The 27,442-nt window shown below is 39.2% G+C and overlaps 1 protein-coding gene across 1 annotated transcript in view; it reads left to right on the top strand.

Moving 5' to 3' along the window:
- Positions 1 to 26,489, top strand: part of CLVS2 (clavesin 2) — a 48,269-nt gene extending 21,780 nt beyond the window's left edge. The window contains exons 3-5 of the mRNA XM_062488771.1: positions 18,448 to 18,558; positions 21,055 to 21,275; positions 25,969 to 26,489. Of these exons, the coding sequence (XP_062344755.1) occupies positions 18,448 to 18,558; positions 21,055 to 21,275; positions 25,969 to 26,056 (420 nt within the window). The 3' untranslated portion in view covers positions 26,057 to 26,489. The remainder of the gene's footprint in view (positions 1 to 18,447; positions 18,559 to 21,054; positions 21,276 to 25,968) is intronic.
- The last annotated feature ends 953 nt before the right edge of the window (positions 26,490 to 27,442 follow it).

Raw genomic sequence — 27,442 nt, forward strand, 5'->3', positions numbered from 1 at the left:
GAGATGTGTGGGGCTTGAGAGCAGCTGAAATCAAATATGACAGGGTCTGAATATGATGAATGACTCAGCTCTGTCATGTGCAAGGTTTGAGAATGGAGGTAAAGCTGTCAGGTTTAGAACCTCTTTTTCTTGATACATGGGGCTTTAGCTGGACATTTCTTAGAACAACACGCTACAAATTTAAGTTATTGTTCAGAAGGGCACTGGGGATATCTCCATGTGAGCTACCAGCACAGAAGTGGTGTCTGAACTCGCACTCAGACTGACACATGGGAAAAAAAGAATGGGACAGAGGGCAGAGCACTTCAGGGCCCTTGTGAAACAGGGTGGGACTTTCGAGAAACAACTCTGAGTTGGGAGGGCAAATGAAAACTCAGTTGTTACTGACAAGCCCCCAAGTGTTTGGTGTACTGAGACTGGAGGAGTAGAAATGTCTGTGTCATAAGTTACATAAAGATGCAATATAAAGCTTTTGATGTGGAAGAGCTCCCCAGAACAGCGTTTTGGGCCAATATGTAGCTGTCTCATTCTGTGCTATTTTGTCTAATAGGAGAAAATTATTCTTCCCCATGAAGCTTAATGCACTTATATCATTTACAGCATTGTGTCTCTAAGAATGCCAACATAGGAGCTGTTACTGCTACAGGTTTTCTCAGCAGTTCATTTCTGCCCAGGTCTTGGTCTACCAATGCAAAGCTCTCTCCCTGTTCTGTTTGTCCTAAATTAATCCTGCCTTCTGTGTGGGACCAGATGTTGAGCCAGTGCTTCCCTGTGTTTATTCACTCAGTGCCTGCTTTTGGGGAAAAGAAGTACAATAGCATTTTTTTCCCCCACAGTAGAAATGGGAAGCCACTGTTTTACACTTTGCAAATGGAAAAAAATATTAAAGAGGCAGGGACCAGACCTAAAATTGCTTTCTTCTATTTTGCAAATACAGTAACTGGAAAAAAAAAAAAAAACAAACAAAACACAAAAAAACCCAGAAAATATAAAAGCAGAATCTGGAGGATCTGGTTTGTTGGGGTTTTTTTTTACAGATTTTAAAGTTTGGATTGATTTTATTTAAGGTTATTAAGTCTTGCTCACAAATGTTTTATGCTTTCCCCGAGAGTTTTTTATTCCTGTATAGGTTTTTGATAATTTAAACTTAGTCAGAAGACTTATACTAAGCTGTAATTTATGTTGCTAGGCATTTTTACCCAAGGCCCTGCCTTCTCCCACAGAGGAGCACACAGGTGAAACTGCAGAATAGAGTTATCTTTGCCCAGGTTCCAAAAAGAGAGGTTGTCTGTGAGAGTACTCTGTTATGTTTTCCTACCAGCATCAAGTTCACACTTACGTCCTTGAAAAATACTATTTGCTTGGATGACAGCCTGTCACAGGGCTGGGACATAGGTTATTGCTGTGAGATGAGAGCCTTTTGGCGTTCTTCTGAGTCACTGGCACCATCTGTCCCTCTTCCTGAGGTAAGGCCAGGTGGGGCGAGCGGAGCCCTGACATGCTGTTCAGATTTTTATTTGGCATTCCCGACCTTGCATCAGTCGTAGTCCAATGGGGGGGTTGGTTTGGGATGACTTGCTTTGTTCCACGTTCTGCTGTGAAGCCTGGGCATAATCTGCTTTGACTCATGTATTGTATTACAGGAGGCATGTTTTGCTGCAGAGCAGATAGTTTCAGAATGAATGTTTTTGCCATTAGTGCATCATATCGGGCTAGGTGTTGCTTGCTTCTCTCACCCCTCCTTGTTCAGAACCTTGATCTTCTTTTCAACACCCAATAAAAGCTTAGAAGGGAATTCAGTCAGGATTCACATAGATCACAATTCTGGTCACGCAAATAGTGTCAGTCTAGTTTCCCTCCTTATTTTTATTAGGTGGGTGATGTGTTCCTGTCCTTTCTCTCGTGGTTGGTCCTTTCAATATGGACTGAAATACACAGCCCTGGGATCATCAAACCCATACTGATTAAAAAGACCTTAACGCTTAGAACAACTTCTAGGCAGGACAAAATGTGGCAGTAGGATATTAAAGATGACAGGGTCAGGCTCCCCACAACACTGTATGTGGAAAGACGTGGTGAGTGTAGGTCTTGCAGACACTGGTGTTAGAGGAGAACAGGACTTTACAGAGAAGCACAAGACTGAGTTTGCTGGCTGACTGCATTGTGAAGATTGCTGCAACACTAGAAAAAGTAAAAACAGTGAATTTGGGCTTAGTGCTGTTAGTGAGCTTTCAGGCAAGTAGTAATGATGGGTGAGGCTTGGCAGTGGGAGACATGAGCTGAGGTTATACATGTGTTGACACTGGAATGACACTGAAATGCTTGTAGGAAAAAGGAGTTCTCTAGGGATGATATTCAGTGTGAAGAGAGCAGGGAATTAGTGCTGAAGTCCGTGGGATGGTGCAAGGTGACCCACAGCACTGAAACCAACAGTAGGCATGGATCAGGGAGACTGGGAATAAGGCAGAGAGAATGGATAACACAGCAACTGAGGGCATCCCATTTCTTGAGTGTTAACTGTAAAATAGAAATGGGATGGACAGCAAGTTCTTTTAGAATGAAATGTACTGTAATGCTTTTATATGTTAATGAGAAGGAGCAGGAGGGGTGAAAATAGGATCTGTCACTGCAAGAAAATGTCATCAGGCATAGAGTTAGAGGAGTTGGTGCTGGAAAGTCAGATTTCCATGATGTTTCCCAGGTAACAGGTGAGTGTGTTGAGGCATGGAGATAACCAAACTGTGAAGTGAGTCTTAGGGATAGATGCTCATGTGTTCCATTTTTCTTGCCCTCATTTTTAGAGTTGTAAAATAGATCTTATTTCCCTTAGTGTTGTGTAACAGTGAGTCAAACCCAATCAAATTTTAACAATCAAATTTCTAGTTAGCACATTTAAAGTAATGAATGCAGCTCTCCATCCTTGCAGAAGAAGCTCTGTGGTTACCTGCAGTGAATGTGAAAGTGACTTTCACCAAAACTGACCCAAACCCTATTTCTTCTTGAGCTAGACAAGATGCTCCAGTGCAGGAGAACCAAACTTTCCCATCCATAATGCTGGTGTCTTTCTGTATCTTTATGTTTTCTCTTTATTTATTCTCTGTGCTCATCTTCATACTCCTGCAATCTCTGGTGCAGTCCCCTGTGCTTGTGAATCCCTGCAGCTTTGGAGAGTTGGCAGTGGTCCCCTGTCCATGGAGATCAGCAGAGTTGGTGTCAATTTGATGTGGATTTAAACAAAGCTAGGCCTGCCAGGTTGGACAGAGAGTTACTTGCTTGAATTTCAAAATTTTGACTTCTGGTTTGATTCTTGCTTCAGGCATTATTTTAGATCTCTCATTTGAAGAGAAGAATATCTTCCCTACCTGGCTGGAAGCCATGTCCAGGGTAATGTAGTATGATCCTCATTGGGAATACTTTTCATCTGCAGGAACTGTAGATGATGCACATACTTGTGCACATGCTTTGATAGTAAATAGCGTCTGTACTTGTTACTGTTTTATGTAGTACTGAAAAGCACATGCCAGTATGGTAGGTATGGATCAGGGGAGAATTATAGTTTGTGTGGACTATATAAAACTGTATACAGCCTGCTGCTATAGCAATTCATCTATTTTATAAACTTTGTGCTCTATTGGAATACACATTGTAAGGTCTTTGCACTGATGCTGAGTTACATTAAGCTAGCAACACTTGTTTAACAGTAGTGTTGTAGAAAAGATAATAATTTTTTTGCAAACACATTTACATCTGTATTTATGTTAGTATCAAAGAAAGCCAACACAATGAGGGGGAGTTTTATTTCAAAACTATAAAATGCTTGTAAATAAATTTTTTTCTCTGTGAAATACAAAATCACGCAAAGGTCTTTCTCACATTTTTTGTTTGCCATGAATTCAGCTTGTCTGTTAATCTAGCTCCTATTCCCACTGGGGTTGTGCTGTTCACCCTACTGATGATAGGGAATAAGTTGTTTTTGTTATATGCATATGAAGCCTCTTACATAGAAAAAAACCATTCAGTAGATACTCAGTAGTGGAGAACTGTTTTCCGACAGGTACCTTGTTTTGAAAAAGGAGAATCACATAGCCCAGATGAGTTACTCGTTAAGACTATCAGAAATAGTTATTACCATCAGCAATCCCTGTATGTGGATTTTATTTATTTTATATTTATCAGTTGTGTCCTCAGACTGGACTTGATTCTCACCTGATGCAGAGTCCAGCTCCTCAAAGGCAGTTACATTGCTGTAACTGAGGTTCTCCAAAACCCCTGCATGCTCTCACTAGATCTGCTGATCAGTGAACTCTGGCATCCTTCACTTGTTACTGATATTCAGACCTAGGCTCTTCTCCCTCACTTTTCCCATTTACCAAATGATGCAACTGATCCCAGGGTTCCTGGTTGAAACCTATGAGTTGCCTGTAGAATTAATTGGAATATGGACAGAACTTAATGTATTCATTATAACTTATCTCGAATATAAATGACAATACATTTCTCAGTGCTGTTGAAAAGAAACTGGGATGCTGAAGACCTGATGGCTAACCAAGTAATAATAATGATGCATTATTTTGCATGAAGAATTTTTTATATCTTGCAGCCATTTCTAGTCACCATTTCAGACTATACAGAATATGGACAATAGAAGTTTCAACAGCGATGATACAAACAGAAGCATTTGTTGTGATACTAAGTTTTGTACAAAAACCCCTAGTCAGTAGACATGACTGTTGTGGACAAAAATATCTCTCAGGACTCCTTAACATGTGTTTACACAATAGACTCATAGTGCTTGAGTAGCCACTCTGTTTAATTAATGGTATTTAAAAGGTTTAATCTGTGTAATGAATAGAATTTAAAAAATCCATAGCTAACATCTGGAAGTGAATATGTTTATTTTGTATGAGGCAAAATAATTTAAAATTGCTTCAAGTTTTCCTGAGTTTCTTGCTGGTTTATAATGGGCAACTGCCAGTGGACAAGATCTTTAAGAGAGTGTAACTATGTACTAATAAAACAGACATGCCCAGGGCTGCTCTCCTCTGCTGTAGTGGCTGTGTCCTGGCTATTATTATTATTGTTAACTTAAGCATATAGCTACATTCAAAGGTCATTTTTGGAAATGGGGCTTGATTTCTGTTTACCTTCCAAATTGTTTGGGAGAGGGAGGGTGGCTGTAGCTTACTCTAGCAGTTTTACAGTATAGAAAATTGACTTTCTCTTCCATAAATGCTTCTGGGTGCTGTTAATTGTGCAGTATAGATGCTGCTTGGAATTTTGTAGAATGTTATTTTGAGTACCTTGGTACTTCTTATGGTACATTTTATTAGGAAAAGGCCTGTCTCTCTAGTCAGAAATGATGTAGTACGCCTGATACAATGCAAGTCCACAGTGAGTTCAAGTGAGTGAGCTGTGTGTGAAGAATATTGCTTTGGAGATCTTTGGTGAGCCTGCACTCACCCCTGCAGGCTGATATGGCAGTACTGAAATGTCACAGAGCTGGTCGAGCTCATCAGACCCACTTGCTATAAACTCATAACAATTGTAGTGATGACACGATCACATCTTACATTGGATGAGTTGTTGTGTCTGGTGTTTTCCTGTTCCTGATGACACTTTGAGGCAGTTGAATTCTGCTGTAAAAATGTTGGAGTCAGCTGAAAGTATAGAGAGGATTTAGATAGGCAGAATGAGATTCCTCGAGTTGTTTGACCAAGTCATTGAGGTTAATGCTTCTCTGTCTACAATGGCACCGTGGGACTTTATACACCCAGAAATGGTCATGAACCTTCATTACTTTTGTCCTGCTGAAAGCTAGCAGCTCCAGTGAGCACACCAACTGTTTAGTTGTGCTGGAACTTTGAGGCAGAGTTGAGGTGGAGGAGAGGAACCAATTACTGAAATGCCAACAACCATTGGGCATCACTTTAGGCTCCACCTGGAGGTCATTCAGCATTTCTCACACTTTGCAGGTGAGGTCTGTCACAGTCACAGGACTGGGTGATGAAATTTACTGCAGTGTGACGGCTTAAAATAACAAAGCAGTCTGTTTGAATACTGAGGGTGTCTTGGGACACACAGGATTGTGCTTGTCTGTGATTTATTTCATCACATAACTGTCCATATCAGATCTGCATGAAATTCAATTTCTTATCCTGGCATAATCTTGTGCTGTGTATGATCACAGCAAGTAACAGAATGAAATCTTTTAGAATAGCTCCAAGATGCTGCATGCTTATCCACAAAAACAAAAGCTATACTTCTAAAAATTTAAACAGACACATTACAGCCTTTGATTCTAAAGCCTTTCTAAGAAGAATCACAAATTTTCCATAATGACTAAAAGAAAATGTTCATGTAAAATGTCTCCCTTCTAGACATTTTTTTATTTTAAAAGTATCAAACCGGTCAAAATTGAAGTGTTAATTTTGGAAAAGCTGCCAGCATTGAGTGGAGCATTCAGACACTTCACATCCCCATTTACCCCTAGGCTGTATCTGTTCTTGTCTCCAGGACAGACTGTTGTGCACTGTAGGAAAAAATATTTCAACCAAATAACATTGTCTCTGTAAGGAAATGGAATTTTAGAGCACTCAAACTACAGCTCCCAAAGCAGTAGCAATAGTGAGCAAGAATTCTGAGATAATTTTCCCCCGCTTTTTTTTTACATCTACCTTCCTTTCCTCCCTCCATCTGGTGAACTCAAATTCTAAGGTAGCTTTTGCATTTTGTATACTGACAGATTTAGCTGCTGTGTTCTTGTCACAAAACATTTAAATATTCAAACTGCTTTTAATTTTAGTGCTGAAAGACTGTAGTGGATACAATGATGCAGGAATTTGGGCCCAGAAAATGGAAGACTATTTTATGCTTCGGCTACATGTGAAGATTTATCAGCCAGGCTCCAAAATGAGCAGAGCTGACTGAAGTACTGCTTTAAATGATCTATTTCAGGATCTTTAAATGGCTAAGCATACAGCTGGTGTCTGATATCCAGAATGTGGCTTGAAGTGTTGTTTATTCAGCATGAGAACAGGTATTATACGTCTGTAGTACTGCACTGTACACATATATACACATCAGCAAATTTCTTTGTCTGAATTGCCAAAACTAAGGTTAGCAAAGAAACATGTTAAGAATTATCTTATGGTTATTCCAGGTTGGATTTAATTGCATTTAAGGGAATTTAAATTATTTATCTGTGTGTTTCTTATTTCCCTGTGTGCTGGCAGTAGGCAGCCTGTCCTCTCACTGCCAGCATCTGACTGATTAATTGGTCTCTTGCTTGATCTGTTTTCATTTTTGTTTATGTATAACTTATTCTAGTGCTTTCCCTTTTTAATATGGTAGCATCAAATTTGTTTAAGGTCTGTGAACTAACGTGGATTAAAAGTCAAGCAGCTGCAGCTCTAATACATAGTTGATCTACCAGTAGGGCACAAAGAACTGATTCTGGTTCCTAGAAAGGAAATGCCTTTTTTGTCCTATGCTGATAGTCTGAGCTCTTAAATCTATGTTAAAGTGAATAGGCTACTGGAAATTGCCAAATTATCCATGTTAATAATTTTTAAGAGATTAATTTGCTTTTTGAGGCATAATGATTTTTATACACAGACATAGACACACATGCAGTCTAACTCCTTATAGATTTCAATGCAGTTTTTGTTCATTGGCAATTGAAGATGTCTTATGGCTAGAAAATGTGGTGCATTTTGAGACTGTATCTGCATCCTGCTGTGTTCCCCAGCACTTCTTAATACCTAACGGGTATTTTGCTTGCCTAAATTATTTTTTTGTACAATTGCAGGAGCTTTGTGACATTGTCTCTACAGCAGCATCCATTTGTGAATGGGTAGGTTGGAAGAGGCCATGTCTGCTGATGTTAGCATTGGCTCTGATTTTATTTCAGTTTGTCCTGTGTTGCTGAGGAATGACTCTTGGCTGTTCAGTTAAGCGGAGGTAGAAGCTTGTTTCAGGTTTATTGTTTAATGTTTAATGATATCTTCACTGAAGTGAGGAGTTTTGTATTTTCAGCCTCCTTCTGAGGTACACACGGTGGTCACAGCAGGGGCCTTTACAGCAGCAGCAGGAGTGACGTGGATGACGGCTGCATGGTTGTGGCACTAATAGCATGGATGTTCCGGACAGCACGGCACGATGCCTAATGGATGGGGAGCAAGAGACAGCCAGCAGGGTGTCTCTGCCTTCCATTAAACCCACTCACACATGCCGTATGCCGTCATCCCTGTACTGGGGATTTAATTCTCTGGTTGGCATCAACCACTAGCGCTGGAGTGGCGGGAGCAAAGGAGAGCAGAAAATGTAAGCCATGATGTAGAAGAGGGTTTCAGATCACAGTGTGGCTAAATCAGAAAGGTAGACCAGGAAGGTGAGAGAAGGAGGATGTTTTTGCAGACATTCTTAGGCTTCCTGTAAAAAGTAGGTTACACTGGTCTAGTATTTTGCATTGCACTTAAGATCCTGCAATTTGAATAAGGTTTTAGCAGTAGAGCAATAAATATTTTGCAATCTCTAGTTTTAAACATCTGAAGATGTTACATATGCAGAAGTAATATCTTTGTAAATAATGCTATGTTTAGAAAAAAGACATACTTTCAAATGCAGCCACCCTATGTAATGTTGTTCGAGCTAAGAGCAGAGTAGCAAATTGACAGTCTCAAAATGGAAATTGAACTTCTTTTCTAGAGGTGTCGTTAATGAATGGAGTTAAGATTGTTGCTGACTCCCTGATCTATGAGATGCCTGTGTTGCCTCTGACATTTCTGAAAAGCTGGGCTCACTGGTGGGTGTCAGAACTGGGGAGGCAGCTCATTCCCAGCCTTTGGAAACTGAACTTGTTCAGTGTTGTGCAGGCAGTTGGGCAGTGGCTACGTTTTGTAATCCTGGTTTGAAGAGTGTGATGCATGAAATGTCAGGGTTTGCAGGTAAGGTAAGCCTTAGTTTAGGTGGAGAAAGTCAAGCACATTTTTGACAGTCACTTATTGAGTGACCTCAGCCAAGCCAAGAAGCTTAAGCAATTTCCATAGGGTAAATATTAACATCTACCAGCAAATAATTCTTAATTGCCTTTGAGAAGTCTATCATCACACTGGTTACTTCTGCTGGTGAAGAATTCAAAAAATAGCATAACTGTGATAAGTGGTTTGAAAAATACCAGGTAAAAAGACTATTTACCTCAGTGATTTTATATTTTTCATCAGTGTCTAACCTGTTTAGAGCTGTGTGCTCTTACATGGTTTCCTTATGTTCAATAGGACCCTTCTGTGTTTGATTGTTTGTTCCCATGGCCTCTGATCCTATCACTGGGCACCACTGAAAACAGCCTGGCTCCAGCTTCTTACACCCTCCCTTCAGGTGTTTATGCCCATTGCTGAGATTCCCCTGAGTTATCTCTCCTCCACATTGGACATTCCCAGATCTCTCAGTCTCTGTCCGTATGAGAGATGCTCCAATCCCTGAGTCATTTTCCGGGCCCTTTGCCAGACTGTGTCCAGTATGGCTCTGTCTGCTTTGTACTGGGAAGCCCAGCACTGGACACTGCATTCCAGACAGTTTCAGAGTTGAGTTCTTTTCTCTGTGGGTACCCATGTGATGTGAGCTGAGGTTACTGTTGTTTTCTCTTGCTGAGAATGCATTCACATTGGTTCCGCTTTTATCTTAGCAAGAAGACATCTGCATTCCTGGTTTTGATCTCCCAACTCCTTGTACATGAATTTTCAAGAGTTTCAAAAGTGTGATTTTATGAGAGATCCTACCATCACATTTCTTCATTACTGGCATATCCTGATAGCACAGCAAACACATTAGCCTTGTTCTAGATATGTATGGTAAAACATGCAGCTGTTTATTTTCCCAGTTGTCATGAATCTCTGGTTTTTACTGGAAGGTTTCCTCCATAGAAGCTAGCACAGAAAACACCCATGCTTATGTGGCTTTACAAAGACAGGGGGTTGATGTTTGAAGTTAGAATTCATGAACAGTGATCTGTGGTCCTCTAGAGTAATAACCTGAATGACAGTTCTCCCTCAAACAATATTGAAATTCCCTGGACTCCCAGGCATATATTGCATATGTGTACCACCAGCAGTCACTCAGGAGTGCAGAAGAGGGAAGCTGAAGTGGAGTTAGCATGTAGGAAATCATATCTTTTCAAGCACCTTTGAAAAGATAAAGTGTAGCTGAGCAGTTCGGACTAAGGCTTTCTTAAAAGCTGAAAGGCTGAAATAAATCTTCATTCTGTACTATGACAAAGATATTTGAACACTTTTTGGAACTGGAAATAGATTCGTCCTGTGGGGAACTGACCTCTTGAAACTATGTATGCTGTATAGTTCATGATACCTCTACTCTTAATAAAATATAATACTTATTAATGGATCTCAAGTCAGTTATTCAATTTCCTCAGTAATTTAAAGCTTAATTATGCTGCATTCTGGATCTCAGTGGCTGTTCTCAGCTGATTTTTCTTAAATCACTATCACTCCAATTTTACAGTTCAGTTCAGTTCTCAGGATTGTGATTTGCATGGAGTGACGGATTAAAATTGGATGGCCAAAATGATTACAGCTCTTAGTGCTTATTGCAGTGATGGAGATTGATTCCTCATAGTATGAGGAAACACATGGCTCATGAAATAACTCTTGAAACTCTATACTTTTCAGTTTATTGTATTGTTGTAAATTGAAACTTACAAAAGGCATTAATCCAGTTTTAATGCGTCTTGTCTGAAACAGAGTCTTGCATTTTCAGAGGAGCTTTGAATAATAAAATTGTAGGCACCAGTTTAGAAGTTCTTAATTTCCAGGGGACAAAAAGTGAATATTATGGTAGGAGAAATGGTATCTTTTCAACTCAGTGACTTAGTGGTACCAGATAGCTATGCAGTGCTATTTGAAACGTGCATTTTTGCCTCTGTGCAGGATCTTTCTTCACCTGATACATCTGCAGACCTATGCACCTCATTTCCTGGACAGGTTCAGATTAGCTTCTTGCAAATTTTGACAGAAGTCAGTCCTGAACTGGAAATCCTTAGGCTGGGTCTGGTCCTAGGAGATTGTCAGCTGGAATGATGTATGAAATTACATGGAAGATAAAAGATTTGGTATTTATTTACCCAATTTGACTTTAGATCTGCAAAATCGGTCTTGACATGTGACTATAAAACATGGGTCCTCTATACAAGAATACTTTATATTTCTCTTTCCTTGCCTTCCTGTGAAATTTTTGAAAAGGGGCTAGAGAGGTAATAAGATGAATGTTTTTCTCTTGTGTATCACAGTGGTGTCTTGATATCTCTCCCTGAATTACTTTTTTATTTAATCACTTCTGCTCCTCACTTTTGTCTTATTTCTATGGTTTCTGCCTTACCTTGTTTCTTTCAATCCTCATCTTAACATTATCCCAAAATATCCCTTCATTCCCAGGTGCTGTTTAACCTACTCATATTTGAAAGTGATCAGGTACAAGGAAGGGGGGCGGTCTCTGGTAGCTACTGATGCTCCTCTTTGAAATGACCTCAGGTCTGTGGGAAGCTTTCTGCATGATGAAAAGCATCCTGACAGTAATCCTGTGGTCAGCAGTTTGGCAGAGACCGGGGGCTGTTTGGACAGTCTCACTGACAAGAGGGTGACTTCAGGACAAGGGTGGCACAAGTTGGGATGCTGGTGTGGCATTTCAGCTCTTGCTATGCAGTCCCTGGCCAAAGACTTCTGCCTTCAGGAACTGGAGTATGGAATCCTTTATGAACAGTAATTTTCCACATTATTTTTGTTCCATCAGTATTATGAAAGTATTGCTACTGTGTTTATGCACAGCAGTTTGCAGTGTTTGTCTGTGATCTTAATCTAATAAGACATTCACAAGCTGCCTGGAAAACAAACTTTTTTTTTTCCTTATGGGAATTTCCATAGAGGAAATAACCATCTGATAATTGTCTGTTGTAAAGAATGGTTTTCATCACAGGATAGAAAACAGAATAGAAGAACCTACTTTTACCCTCTTACCCTTTTTCTGGCTTTGCTGATTTGGAAAATAGCATCAGGCTGTAAAAATGTTTGGGTTCCTATCCCCCTTTTTAATATCCCACATTCCAAATGAAGTGTTAGAAAAGAGGCAGTGCTGATAGTTGAAAACTGTATTGTCCTTGAAAAACAGATTTTTTCATTTCTTCTTTAAAATTAAAGCCTTCATTTTCAAGGTCTAAACTAAACAAACAGGCCAAGACCAGTGTTCTAAAGCACAAGTCCCCATTAAAACAAAGAAAAATTTCTAAATGAATTTCACAATTTCCAATTAAAACTTGGGAAAAAAAAGAGCCTAAAACCTACTGAGGGTAATTTGCAAAGAAATAAAGTACTTTCAAATTAAAATTAAGGTTTTACATTTTTTACATATTTTACGTATTTATTAATGCTTTCTTTATCAGGACCACCTAATTAAAAATTGAGAGTGATATAATCCCTTTATCCAAACAGTGAAAGCACAAAATCTATGTAGGTTTTAAATTTTATTATATTTATATATAAACATGCTGACACATATGGTCAAATTACTTTTAAATCCCACCTAATGAATTTAAACAATATATAATTTTTATGGGTAGCATATTGAAATGAAGGGTGGAACACTATTTGAAATTAAGACAGATACTCTAATAAAAAAATATTCTCACTGGATGGATACCATCTCTCTTCTCATTTCATTCAACTTAACATATTTCTGTATAAGCCGTAAGATAAAATGGCTAATAGAAATGAAAAGGACTGTCAAAAGTCAAATTGCTTCACTGGAAGCTTCTTAGCAAAATGACAACATCCAGTTCTAGATAATTAAATCTTATTTTGTAGGAATGTCACTGAATGATGTTAATCTGCCTTTAGGTACTGTGCTTTTGGTTGAACACAGTAACAAAAATTTATTTGGTCACTTTTTGTTTGTCTTAGAAATGGCTCAACATTGTATAATATGAAAAGCTCAGACTAGGAAAGAATAACAATTTAGTCTTACAGAGGGAAATCGCTAGTGCAGCTGTTTCAAGGGTCAAGCAAAATTTCACCACCTGAGATTTTGCTTTTTCTGAACCTTAAAGAGCCTTAACAGAGAGGTGCAGAGAGAAGGTCTTCTGTTGTTAGACAACCTGAAGCTTAGCTTATTCAGAATTTACTGATTCTCTCAAAATGAGTTAGGGTGCTGGCAGGTGCTGGTCCCTGCCAGGCTTGTTGCATGTTTGGTAATTCCAAGCTGTCTACCAGCTTCCAAACTAGTTGTGTTCCTGGTCAGCTTTCTCTCCCTTGTTTCGGTGTCACCATTGTCCTTTGTTTTGAAAGGTTCTCTCCTCATCTGTTATTTATTCTCCCTAGCGTGTTTAGCATCTGTTTCCTTAAAAAAAATCCAAACCAAATTCTTTTAGATGCCAAAGATTCACTTTCCAGTCTCCTAATCATCCAATCCTCACCACTGGTTCCAGTCACGTCTTGAGTACAGGTGATCAGTGTTGACATAAAAGTTGGTTTGTTTTGAGGCATTGCAAGGTCTCATGTCATGGATGGATTCTGGCAGGAAGTTTGGTATTAGGAATGCCTTGTTCTTTCCTAGCTATGGTGAAAGTTACAGTTTGGTAGCAAGACAGGTGTCCTTTCTTGATGCAGATGGCAGTGACCCTTGGTTCCTCTGGTAGTTCAGCTCTTGGATTGTAAGAATGTGAACTATTCCTTCTAGCCAGACCCTTTTCTTTCCATGAGTTTCCATAGTCTTCTCTTTAACATGCTAAAAATTAAGTTTAGTTGTGACGCATTTTGTAGCAGACAAAATGTTCCAGTTTCTTTCTAGTGGAGCTTTCCCATATAAAGATACTATTTTGGTTCATCATAGTATTTTTTTCCCCTGAAGCGCTTCACTTTTCAGAAAAGCTAAAGGAGGCCTAATGTATTATCTTCAGCAAGAAGTATTAAGTCACAGTTAAGACTGTAATAGTTTTGTATGCTTTCTTTGAACTTGATTTTTTTATGAAGATACAACTGTTGCAGTTTTGACTGTGTAACCTCTTGTTGTCTGCAGATCCTACAGCTGAATTCATCAGAGCACTCAAGTGCAGCCTTAAGTAAAGGGTGTGAGTGTATTCATTATGTTTGTCTAGACTGTCCACAAAAGCAGTTTCACTGCACATAAGGGCAGCAAACCCTCAGAAATAACCCCAGAGCACACATGCCCAAGCACTCTCTCAGTGTTAATATGTGGCAAGGTGTCCAGACAGTCAGCTGTAGATGTGCAGCATACTTGTAAGGCTCTGATGACAATGGGCAGCCAAAGCACCTTTGGGCACACAGTGGTCTCAGCAGTTTCTGACACTACAGTTCTAATATTTGTGCAAACAAATTTGATTACAGTCCTGAGTTCAGCTAGGAGGGCTGAAGAGATTTAAATGTAGGCATGATGCTCAAGGAGTGAAGAATGCTGTGGCCTTTAAGAAGTTCTTTGATTTTTTGCATTTGGTAAAGATAAAAAGCTGGGTCATTTTTAACAGTCCTTACACCATTAAGAAGACTCACATTGGTTTTCAGTAAAAATTTAGCACTTTCCTCTCACAAGTACTGTTGAAAATTTCATATACTGTTTCTGCTGTTACTACCTGTGCTGTAAGAGTTCCTGTTGGCCAAAGAGGAGCAGGGAAACCCTGAGAAGCCCTGTGAAGCCCTGAGAGCTGGCTCAGGTGATGGCCAAGCCCAGCATGGAGTAGAATTTGGTGTCTGGACAGTGGCAGCCTGGCTTCTTAGTATGCGCCAAGGGTGGTAGCAGGCAACAGCAGCTGGGTCCTTGGAGAGAAAGCTTGTAAAGATAGTTTATATAAACTATGTTTGTCAGAGAGGTTAAAATTGCCGCGTGTGAGTCCACAGAACCATTTCACAAGAGATGGAAACCCAGTGAGGGATTGTTCTGCAACGCTGCTGGTGCACTAGTAGTCCCCCAGTGCTGCAGACAGCAGGGTAGGGGTGTGTGCCTCTTCCTTGGCAGCCTATTGCTAATCGTCCTTTCAAGCCTCGTGTCAGGGGGGCTGTGGTCTCTGATGGTAGCTGCCTGCTTGTCTGTGTCTATGGCATGGCCGTGTTACAAACCGTACTCATCAGAGACAAGCAAAAGTTATGTTCTGCTGCTGAAACAGAGGTTACAGTGGATGTTAAGAGAAATCCACCCGCTGTGTATAAATAATTAGTTCTTTTTTGCAGTTTGGTAATACCCCGTCAGATTTATTACTTTTTCCAGTCAGGAGCCCAGCTCACTTCACAGTTGATCTCCGTTTCTTACTGTTTTCTGCCAAGAGATTCCTTTTACTTGGAATTAATGTGATTCATGGGTTACAGGCTCATCTGTTGAAGTACAGTATGTCTGCAGAGGCAGTTGTGACTGCCACCGTGCTTGTAACCTCATCTACATAAAACCCCAGAAGAATCAGTGTTTGGAAAGAAATTCCTGCCTGCTGTTTGTGTAGGATGACCATCTGCCTGGCAAATCCCCATGTGGAAATCAGGTGCATTTGAGAAGAGCAATACAACCTTCTGACACCTGTTTCTCTAGCAGATGTAGTTTCTTATTCTGCTTTTTTTATTTTTTCCGCAGATTCTTTTCAGGTTTGCTTTTGGATCTACTTTCAGCAGCTTTTGAATGCTAGTCTAAGCACTGTGTACAATGCAGGATCATTCTGACCAAATCACCTTTTCTCTTTTTTGGCACAATTTTTTTTGTAGTCCTAACTACACCTTAGGAAGTGCTTCTGAATCTGGGCACCTCAGTTCAGTCACAGAGACTGATAAATACCCATCTTCTTTAGTTCCAGAAAATGCCTTCAGAATTTCTGAGAAACACTGAAACTAAGATCAAGTGGCATCTTCTGTTTGAGGATCATTCCACATATATTTGTGATCCTCTGTGTAAATGGTTTCTAAGGTGCAGGAGAAGATGGTAGATGCATCAAAGCAGTACTTTTCAAGGATAATCCTTTTGTGTGCTGGGAATTTTGTATTTTTAAAAAGATATAGAGCATTCTGAGGCTACATTAGCATATAAATGCTGTTGGCACTCTGCTCTGAATCTGTGTTTGTACATGTCAGTTTGCCTATTGAGATCTTATTCACAAATTGTCCTCAGTTTCTGTGTGACTCTCAGCTCTGCTGAGATTTCTGCTGCTTTAAGTGTGTGGCTTTTTGTGCATGGTATGCATCATGGAGCACCAGATTTCTTTGCTAGAGAACCAGCTGTGATAATCCAAATAAATGCAACCTTCTGTAGATAAATTGTATCTCCTGTAAGTAAAGGTTAAAGTGTCATCCAGTGATTTATCCTTCCTAATGGATCTGTTGGATCACTGTGATACAAACATAATTTACTGCCTTTTGCAGATCATAGCTGTGTCCTCAGAAGGGTGTTTGTGGATTTGCAATACTGAACAGAGTGAATTACGTGTCAGATTATCAACCATCCTGTTTGACATTTAGTTAGTGGTGACAGGAATTGGGCATTTAGCAGAATGAGGCTTCTGCAGCAATCTTTCAGTAGGATTGTTTTCTTTCAAAGCTGCTGTTAATCAAAAGTTTCTGGAGAAAAGATGCAAAACAGACCATTGATTGCTTTGACTGCTGTGCTCTGGCCAGCCAGATGTGAGTGGGGTGTGTTGTGGTTGTCATCCTCACTGTAAATTGTTGTCAAGGTACTGCCTTCTTGATGGAAAATCCACCAAGTTGTTAAAATTTTGAGGGCAACAGGTACTTTGGTGTAAAGAGCCCCTGGGTCAGGTGTGCCTGACAGGATGTGAATGGATCCTTGGAGAGGAGTCAGTGATTCGTACTTCATTATTCCCACAGGTCTAAACACATTCACTGAATTACGGAGATTCTGTGGATATACAGGCAGTTGAACTTTTTAAAAATATATTCCTATCTGGAAACATTTAATGAAATATTTCCTTCCTGCAATTTCTGCCTTCCTTTTGTGGCAGTTCTTGATTGGCTGGAATAGTTTATAATTTTTTTCTTGGCCATTTTGTTGGTGTGTGCTGTATGACCCTATGCTTCAAGTGATGCTTTGCAGATTACATTGAAGCTACTGGGTGGTTCTGTAGGGCCTCCTTGCTTGTCTCCAGAGGAGGCAAAATACATCTCTTTGCACAAACCACTATGCCAGACCATTTGATTGCCTCCTTTTGAGTCTTTGATCCCAGTGGCACAGACCTGAAGTTGTCTTTATTGCATCCACATAGGAGGAGGAGAAGTGGAGGAAGAGGAGGAGGTGTAGCTGGAAAGGATGTCCTTGTTTGTTTTCTGCATGGTCAAATGGGAGCTGCTGCTGTGAGAAAACTGGTTGTGATCTAAGTGACTACCATGGCTGCCGATGCTGTGTCACCTGTTGATTTAAGCTTCAAATGAAAGCCATTAATTTAGTGAGTCTGTAAAACTAATAGAAGATTCTTCACTAAGAAGGTTCTGACATAAGCCATGAAAACAAAAGGGGACATGCATCAACTGCACCTGTTTACACCTCTTTCCTTCTTCCTCAATGGTGCAACTCTAGGAAACATAGGAGCTGGCTTATTGCATTGTTTGTGCATATGATCAACCAGGCAAAGACAAAATGAGGACAACACAAGGAATTTGGCCAATTGTATTCCAGGACAGAGTGGCTGCCCTCCTCAAAGTGCCAAACCCTCTGGCATATTCTCTCGCCTTAGAAATTGAAAATGCATATCAGAATCTTTTCCTAGTGTGTTATCTGCCCCTTGTGATTTTCAGCAAGTAAAAAAGAAAAGCCATTGCTTCATTACAGATATGCTATCCTTACATTTGAGTTCCCAGAAGGCCTCTGACTATGTGACAAGAATTACTGTCATGGATATTGCATAAGGGCTTATGCATAATGTTTAATGCAGTCTCAGTTTCATGAAATATGGATAATATTGGAGACATTTTGAAAAGTAGTTTAGATTTACACTTGCTTTTTAAGGTGGAGTTGAGGAACATTTTTAGTGACATTCTTTAATGGCATGGGGAAGAGTTGAGATTGTTACTATCAAATATGAATAAAATCCATAGAAAGGAAAAAGAGAAAAATACATTGCATAGATGGATTGTGAGCAAATAATAAACGTTTAAAGCATTCCTAGAGGTTAGAAGTGTGCCTTTATTTGAATAGCAAAGCTCTCTCAGCACACTTCCTCCACACTTCCTCTTACTTACTTACACTCCTTGGTGTGTTACTCCTTGGTGTGTTACTCCTTGGTGTGGAAGGTTAGAACTCAGCTGAGACGACACAGTTTTGAATAATCTTTCTTCTTGTTAAAGGTTTATTATTAAGATGAAGGCATTCGGGGGAAAAAAATGGTATTTGATGCATGTGCTACATATGTTGAGAATGGTATATATTTGTTTTTGTGACACACAGGACAGCTTTCCAGCTCGGTTTGGAGGAATACATTTCGTCAATCAGCCATGGTATATCCATGCGCTCTACACAGTTATCCGGCCCTTCCTAAAGGAGAAGACACGAAAAAGGGTAATCTTCTTTTTTTAATTGTCCATTTCCTGGCAGTTGTCATCAGCAGATGCATCATACTCTAATAAAGTAGATTAACATGAGATATCAGCTTGCTATTGGTGGAAAATGTTTAAATATATCTGTGTTGCAAAGGGTACCTTCAACTGGTTTAGAAACTTAGACAACATTATCCTTTAAGGACGCAGTCAAGCAGTGCACTTAAATGTATTTTAAAATGCAAGCATATGCTTGCTCCTGGAGGTTATATAAAAAAATATTACCAACATTACAGTTTCTATTAAGATTGTATTCAATTCCATTCTGTTTAATTTCTGTTAAAATTATTTGTGTCTTCCCTTTAAAAACAGAGTTAGTGACTACAAAGTCCTTTCCTAGTGTGATTTCCTTGACATTAGCATGAGCTAAAGTACCCAGCTGGCATCTAGTAGTATTAGTTTGCAAATACTAATTTGAATGAAAGCCAATAAAAGGGAATTTGTGTGCATGCATCTGTGCATAAGCATGAGCAGCCTCCGAGATGTTGCTGAATTTGTTCCATTTGCATCAGTGCAATTAAATTAGAGCTTGGAGGTGATAGAATATAGAATGATATTATTTCTGTAACAGGAACTTTGTCATCCAGGAAAACACAATCAACATCATCAATCAATGGCACTACAAAGAACATGATGATTTTTTTTTTCCTTTTTGTGGAATCAGCTCCCTAAGCAGCTCTGTATTTTTTTCTCCTCAAACACACTCTGCAAGGCCACAATGATCTTTGGTGTTGAGCTGTTTTTTACTGACAGATTATGCTTGAGAGGCCTCTGATATCTACAGATTTTGAACTATAGATCACAAAGCCTTTTATGTAATATCTGTTATAAATATGCAAATGAAGCCCCATTTTGCAGGATTCAGTTGCACTCTGTTGACTGCAGCTTCTGCAAAGAACATTGTAGTGCCAGAAATGTCTGAGGCCTTTTCAACTCAAGTGCTGCCTGTGCATAACTAGGGAGTAAAGTGCAGCTCATAGCAATGCTACAGCATTAAAAAAAAAGTGACAAGGCAGTTGAACATGAAGGCTTATCAGTTAGCATCAAAATTTTTATTTAGACACCTGAATCAATGGCATATAATTTCAGAAATGCTGACTTTTTACAACTGTTTTTGTCAGTACTGAATACCTATAAAAAGTAGTCAGGTGGTTAAATATTGATTTACAGTTCTAAACTTAGTGTCAAAATGTGAAAGTTATGACCAGCACATAAAAATTTAAAATCAGCTTTAAAAAAAAGTTAGATGCAGAACAAAATATTGGGGAAAAAAAACCCCAAACCTAAGAGGAATCTCTTTAGATATTTTTTACATCAGGCTTATTATTTATCTGTTGTTTTTATCCTGAATTATTATACATTTTTAAAATTTGTCATGTAAACTTGCAACTGATAGTTATATTCAGATAAATGCAGTACTAGGCTATATATAAAAACAATTGCTAAGAAGTGAAACATTTAGCTGTAAAGGCACCATAAAGCAACTAACTTTCACCATCAATAAATGTTCTTTCACAAAAGGATAAATTCTTTTCAGAGATGGAAGAAAATCACTGGTTTTGCATGGTCATATTAACTTTCCTGGGTCCACAGCTGACTGGAAGGTGGTCTGAAGGAAGCAATAAAAGACAAGCATGTAATTTGGTCTTTGTCTTTCTGCCTTTTGAATGTAATTCTTATAAATCATGCTAAGGCTATAGCTGCCCAGAGGAGTCACTGCAAGGTGAATTGGAACGTGAAAGATCTCTGAGGGGAAACACTAAACATGAACATTCATATCACGTCATGCTAATACACAGATATATTAATGTAAAGTATATATGAACATCAGTCTACCAAAACATTTATGGAAAATATCAGATAGTCCATCAGGTATTCCCTCAGTGTTGTAACAGTGATTATTTACTGTTATGAATTACTTCATGTATTGTCAAGTAGAAATGGTAGTTACTGGTATGACTACATTAAGGAAGAAAGTATTTCCAGCACTGTTATTATGCTGCACAGTTTATCTTATTTATAGAACTCATGGTTGCATACTGAAAGTCAACATATATTCCTTGTTGTATAAGGTGAATATTATTTTTGTTTATTACAATCCTAATTTATTCACTTAATTTACAGAACTAGGGAGAGCAACTGACAAGAGATTAATAAGGCAGTTTGTCTGTCTAATAGTCTGTCCATCTAGCGACCAAACACCAGTTCTTATCCCTCCTAAATTCCTTTCCCTGCATACATTTTAAGTTATTTATGCTTTAATAACTTTGGAGATTTATGAACACAGTATGACCATGCTTAAGGCAGAGGTGATGCGTGCCTTCCTCTGCATCTCTGTTAGCCCAACACAGCCAGAATGTTTAAATTGTACAATATCCTCCTAATAATGACAATGCCATTTGAGCTTTGATGTTTTTTGGTGATGCCCCTGTGTTTTTACCTGCATGCGTACATACAGATATTCCTGCATGGTAACAACCTCAACAGCCTGCATCAGCTCATACACCCTGAGATCCTGCCTTCAGAGTTTGGAGGAATGTTGCCCCCCTATGACATGGGGACGTGGGCAAGAACACTGCTTGACCATGAATATGATGATGACAGTGAATGCAATGTGGACTCCTACAACACTCCTGCAAAGGATATAGAAAAGGACCTCTCTCCCAAATCCATGAAAAGGTGAGTTAAAGGTTTTAGTGTCTTCTAGTATTGCCATAGGGTTAACATTTGCCTTCTTCCTCCTTTATGAAGCTGTAGGTAGTTCAGTCTGTTATATAGGAAGACAATAGGTTTCTTTTTCTTCCTTTCTTAAAAAGATCCTTCATTATTACCCATGTGAGTTGTGGACTCAGTGCAGCTGATCATTTCTTTGGTGCCATATAGGTTGTGTACATGGCACTGTCTTTAGGATAAGTTGCTATCTCACCTCAGCCTACAGTGTTTATTAGAGAAACAGTGCTAGCTGGAGTGAGCCTCTGTGTAGAGGGTAAATTTGGGCCAGTTATCTTTCTGAGTGGTGATGTTAGCTCTTATCCTCCTCCATCTCATAGCTCACTGCCTGCTATCTCCCAGCCTGTTGGTGCCAGGACATTTACAGCATCTGAACCATCAGTCCCAGTGACTGCATGCCTGAGAAAATATGAGGAGAGTCAGGACCAAAATAAATGCCAGTTGTTATAGTCTAGTCTGACAAACATCCTGGCATTCTGCTATTCTCCTCTTTGAAAAGGTACAATGTTATTGCTTGCTGCATTTACCATTCAGAATAAAGAATAGGAAGAGCTTAGTTATCTCTCCAGTAACTATGGAAGCAGTGAGGTCATTAACTTGGAGAGGGTGAATCTGATCCCAGCTTGCCAGGGCAGTAAGAGAGAAAAGGATAAAGATTTCAACTGTGATAGAAAAGGTAGCAGAAAGGGCAGCAAAAGTCAGAGTGCAGCTCATAAGGGGCAGGCCTAGCAAGGAATCAGAAAAGAACAAACAAGGCAGAAACCAACATATAAAGTAATTAAAATTAAGTTAGGATATGCTAGGCTGGGAACCCAGTTTCAGGAGACAGCATGCAATGAAAAAGGAAAAGAAGCTTTGGAAACAGATCAAACAGGATAAAATATTTTCAGATTTCTCATCCAGGAATATGATTTTGGCTGGAAAATATTGCCTAGACTGGGAAGGACAGTGTGGTTTAACAGGGAGATATTTTTGTGGAAGCAGAGGAGACAAAATAAGATTGCTATAGGAAATCAAAAGAGAAAAAAAGCAGTAAAGTTTAAGGAATTTGTGTTGGAAAAAAACTCCACTTTATTGAAAGTGGGAAATAGCAAGAAACTGGATAGAAATGAGCTAGGGTATGAAGCTAAGAAAGATTCTGAAACTATATGACAGGTGCTGGAATGGCTGCAAACCTGGTCTCAAATTCTCAGTGAGGGAGTTTTGGCCATAAATTCCCAGAGCCTCCAAAATCCCCAATGCCCAGATACATGAAACTAGAATTGTGTAACTGACACAGTTGATGGAGTAAATGGGACTGAGAGAAATAGCCAGAGGAGGGGAAAGGTGAGCAATACACATATATGATTTGCACATAACACAAGAACTACGAGGCAATAGAGAAGCTGTCTTAGACAGAAGGATGGAATTAAGGAACGGAAATGCAGAAGTCTTTCTGCTGCAAAATGATTTTGTGAGAGTAAATAAACTTCATCCAAGGGTGCAAGAAAAAAATTTTGTGAAGGCCCATGTCAAGTCCTTTAGGAGCAGCCCGTTTGGAGCTGTTTTCCAGATTGTCCCAGGCAAGCATATTATTAAGTGGAAAAACAGTGAGTTGACCACATTCTTAATTCTTTCTCAAATAATTTTTATGCTCATTTAACTTGTTCTTGAAAACTCTCTTCATACTGTATTACACTTCAGTGTAAGCTTCAAATTGACATTCTTTCAGTCTGGGTGAACAAACACAGTTGGAGACCTAGTGCAGAAAATAAACATGTTGAAATCTGTATCGGTATAATATTATGGTAAAATTTCTTCACCTTCTATGCATTATTTCTCAGTTAGCATGCCTCCAGCATCTGCTGGAATCCTTGTTCCTGCTGCTGGACGTGAAAAGTACTAAGTAGACTTACTGTGCTAATACCAAAACTGACAGAAAGTCCCAAGGCTTCAGTATATTAAGTGCACAGACACTGTTAAAACCCAAATAGAAAAGATAAAACAGATAATCTCTATTTCATTCGAAATGAAATTTAGCTTGTATTCAGCAACTGATGGGTTGTTTCTCTCACTTTAAACCCACAGTCAGTATGATATGTTAGTGCAGAAGATCTTTAACATATAAAAACCATGACTAAGGCAATTAAAAATGCTTAGCTTAGAACAAATTTCACAAGCATCTAGCAGATCTCCAACAATTACCTTGTTTAATTTGGCTTACCATTTTAAAATTAGTTTACTGTCCTGAAAGAATGTCCTTTTAAAAACAAAATCCTACTGAGAATTCATTTCTTTCTTATTTTTTGCCCCCAATGTGAACCACTGACATTCCTCCAGATCTTGAATTTTTGGTGAATTGGATAACCTCACCTTGAAAGGAAAGTTGACTGGTGGGGAGGAGGATGATGGAGATAAGGAGGAATTAATGCCACCTATAGCACAGACCTCTGGGGAGAACTTGTTTACGTGGTCTGGCTACATTGCAGCTGTGTCAGCAGTTGGGTTTAGCCTGTGGCTGTGCTCACCTGTGGCTGTCATCCTGAGGCACCCTCTTCTCACCTAACCCAGCAGTGCAGATGTCCCTGTTGATAAACTTAGCAGAGGAGCTGTGCTTTGGTTCCTCACCTCTGCAATGGGAGTTTGTAGTATAACTCTGTAGAGTAACTCTGGCCCAATGTGTTTTTCTCAGAATGTATTCAGTAATGTTTGTAAAGTTATTTGGGAGAGGTAGGTAGAAGAGAAGGAGCTATAGACTTAAACAAATGTTTTTCCTTTCACATAACTTCATTTGTGAATTGCTGCTGAATGGGATGAAGCATGACAGTAAATTTCAGTTTAAAACTGTGCACAAACTATTTCTCTTCCTTCTTCAAGGCATTTGGGCATCTGAGCTTACAAACCATAGATCAGGATTTGTGCAGTTCAATTTTCACACCTGCCTTGACACTGGGGGTTTTGGAGGCTCTGGGAATTTATGGCCAAAGCTTCCTCATTTGGGAATTGGAGGCTTTGCAGGCATTCCAGCTCCCCTTCAGTTTTCCCAGATGAGAACTGGAAATCCTGTCTGCTCAGTCATTGGCAGCCGAGGAAAAGGCTCAGTTTCAGCACTTAAATCCAGTTGGCAAACCTTTGAAGTTAATTTCCTTCCACAGCAATTTTTATCATGATGAACTGGATTTTCCATGAGTGCAGCTTCCCACCAGCAAATTTTTGATAAGCTTTGTATTGGCACAGTACCCTGTGAAGATTTTAATAAAGCTCTTTTAATTCAGTGGTTTCGTTTTCTGCCTGAGGAGCTGACTAGTGTTCAGGATGAGTATTATTGTACACTCTTAATCTAAAAAGTCTAAGTTATGCTTATAACAAGAGAGATGATCATATTTTTAAAGCAAATTTTCTTGATTTTTAATATTAGTATGAGAATGGGATAAATATAATTAGAAAATATCCTTGTGTTTAAAATTTTCACCTAGGCTTTAAGTCGTGTTTTTTCTTGTGTTTTTGTAAGTTTTCTTTAGATTTTTTTTGAGAAAGATCTCATCAGCCTCATTCATTGGTTTCACTGGATGATGCTAGTTTATAAGAGGGGTGGATTGACTCCATGTGGTTATCTTAGGAAAAGTTAGAATTTGTAAAGGTTTTTCTCTGCACTGATGCCCTCTAAATGGTCAAATCTGTAGCAATGCTGCAAGCACAGTGTGTTTCCACTGATCAAAAATACTTGCCTGCATTGAAGAGATGCACACATGCTCTTTAGTCATCTCGAATCTTCTTTACAGAAAGAAAGAGAAATAGGCATTTCCTGCATGAGGTTTTGTCACTAAAGGAAACATCTAACAAGGATTGCATTTACTGTGCCCCAGAAGTGGCTGCTTTTTGATGCGCTGAGCCATGGCTGATGTGAGATCTCATCTTAGCACTGCAGGCTTTTTTTTTCCAATGGAACATTTTGATTCTGCTTGAGACTTGGTTTTTCACTTTGTCCATCACACATGGCTGTTGCAGGGCACCAGTACCATACTATGCTTCTGGGCTGAGTCAGAGAATCTAGAGAAATTTTACAATCATCACTGAATTTACCCTGATCATCCTTCCCTGCCCTGTTCAGTTGAGCTGAAAAGTGAGTTTGACACATTTGTCCACTGCTCCAGAAATCCTGCTAACTATGGCATTATTCCTAGCTTTGGCTTAGGATCTCGTCCCGTTGAATTAAGATGCTGTTCAGAAAAGGAGCAACTTGTGCTTCCAGCTAACACATCCCGCTAATTGCAGTGTGTGATTAGCCAGCTGGGTGACTGAATTGTACCTTCTTTTCCAGCCCAGTGCTGTATAACCTTCTGGAGAGACAGTCTCTACAGAGCACAGCTTAGTTTGCTCTTGTGTGTGGAGGATACTCCCTGCTTCATGATTTCACCAAAGAGAAGATCCTATTTATTCCACCCTTTGCTCCTGTATTTACAGATCAGCACCAAGTCCTTTAAAGCCCTGTTATTCTTCCATGAGGGTATTTGCTGATGATTTGCAATGACCAGATGCCTGGGTAATGCTGAGCCCTTGTTTTTAAGCCCTGACAGAAATCAAAATAAACAAAAGAAAGCTGAGGTTTGCCCTCATTTGTCTTCATCTAGAAATGTCAAATAAACATGTTGTCCCTCTGCAGGTCTCAGTCAGTTGTGGATCCTGGGGTGCTGAAACGAATGGATAAGAATGAGGAAGAAAACATGCAGCCTTTGCTTTCACTTGACTAACAGCTTTTGAGCATTGGACATGAACTGAGGTGGAAGGCACTGCCTCTCAGCAACAAGCAAATCATTGGGAAAGAGTGTAACAGCTGGAATCCTATTTTACTCATGTTAATGTAGCATACTGGCAGCAGGTGTTACTATTCTGCCTGAATTCTGGATGCCCTTTGGTGAAAAAGAAGTGGAGAAAAAAAAAGAAAATTAAATAATAAAGAAAAGGAATCAATAATTTATTCTGTAAGTGCCAACTTGTTTGTAAATACAATATAATCCTCCAGTTTTACTTTGTAAGTTATGGTAAACAAGTGCTATGGAAATGAGTGACTATTAAATATGTCAGTGAAGTGCACCATAAAAAAAGAGAAGAAAATTCGTGTGTTCTCACATGCGCACACACACACACACACACACAGAGAAACATACTGAACAAAGAAAAATATCAAAGCCAATTAAATGTTGTCCTTCCCATAGGAAGCCAACTAGTACATTGACTACTGGATTTTTCTGCAATGCTCACATAGTGCTAAGATAAAGAGGGCATATAAGTACTTGGGAGATGCTGTAATCAGTGGAATGTTTCCTAACTGTACAAATTGGTTTCTAAAATAACACTGAGGTTTAGGATTGTGATTTAGCATAAACCATGTGCATTGTGAGAAAGATCACAGGTCAAAGATCTGGAATCAACTCTTGGATAGCTTTGTTGTTCAGCTGTATGGGTCTTTGAGGTTTCTTCCCTAACTTTTCATTTACACAAGTAACCTGGCTTGGTACCATAACCTGGGTGTTGTAATGTGGGACACATCAGGGTTACTTCTCTTGTATTTTGGGGCAGATCAAGAATTTTTCCAGAACTCTGTTCTCCCTTGGAGTGAGACATCAGTCTTCTAAATACAGTGTAATAACTGGTAAGTAAAGCCTGGCAGCAGAGGTTAATCACTGAATCCTGTGCACTGGGAGACCGGATGCATATATATATATATATTTATATATATATTTTTACCAATCTCTGACAAGCATACAAGGTGACATTGTTAGATAAGTATATTTCATTTAAGGTTTATACAAGAAATCATACCTATTCAATGTACTTAGATATATTATAGATTGTATATTGAGACACTGTCATTATTAATATAGTAAAACTTTCCATAGATCAACAGCATCCCACTCCAAGCAAGGATTAATATGAATAAGTTGTAGTCTCAGCCTATAGTTAGGACACCTTTGTTTTGGTTGTAGCATTACTGTATATACTGAACATGTGCCATAATAGAGAAATACATTTTACCTCAAAAAGGCAACAGGTTTTACTAGGAATTGTGTAAATCAGCTGAAACACAGGGGCTCTGTCATCTCTGTGTGCTGGCTGATGTGTGTGCAGCCTGTGGT

The sequence above is a fragment of the Cinclus cinclus genome, chromosome 3 (genome assembly GCF_963662255.1).
Source record: "Cinclus cinclus chromosome 3, bCinCin1.1, whole genome shotgun sequence".
Taxonomy (NCBI): Eukaryota; Metazoa; Chordata; class Aves; order Passeriformes; family Cinclidae; genus Cinclus; species Cinclus cinclus.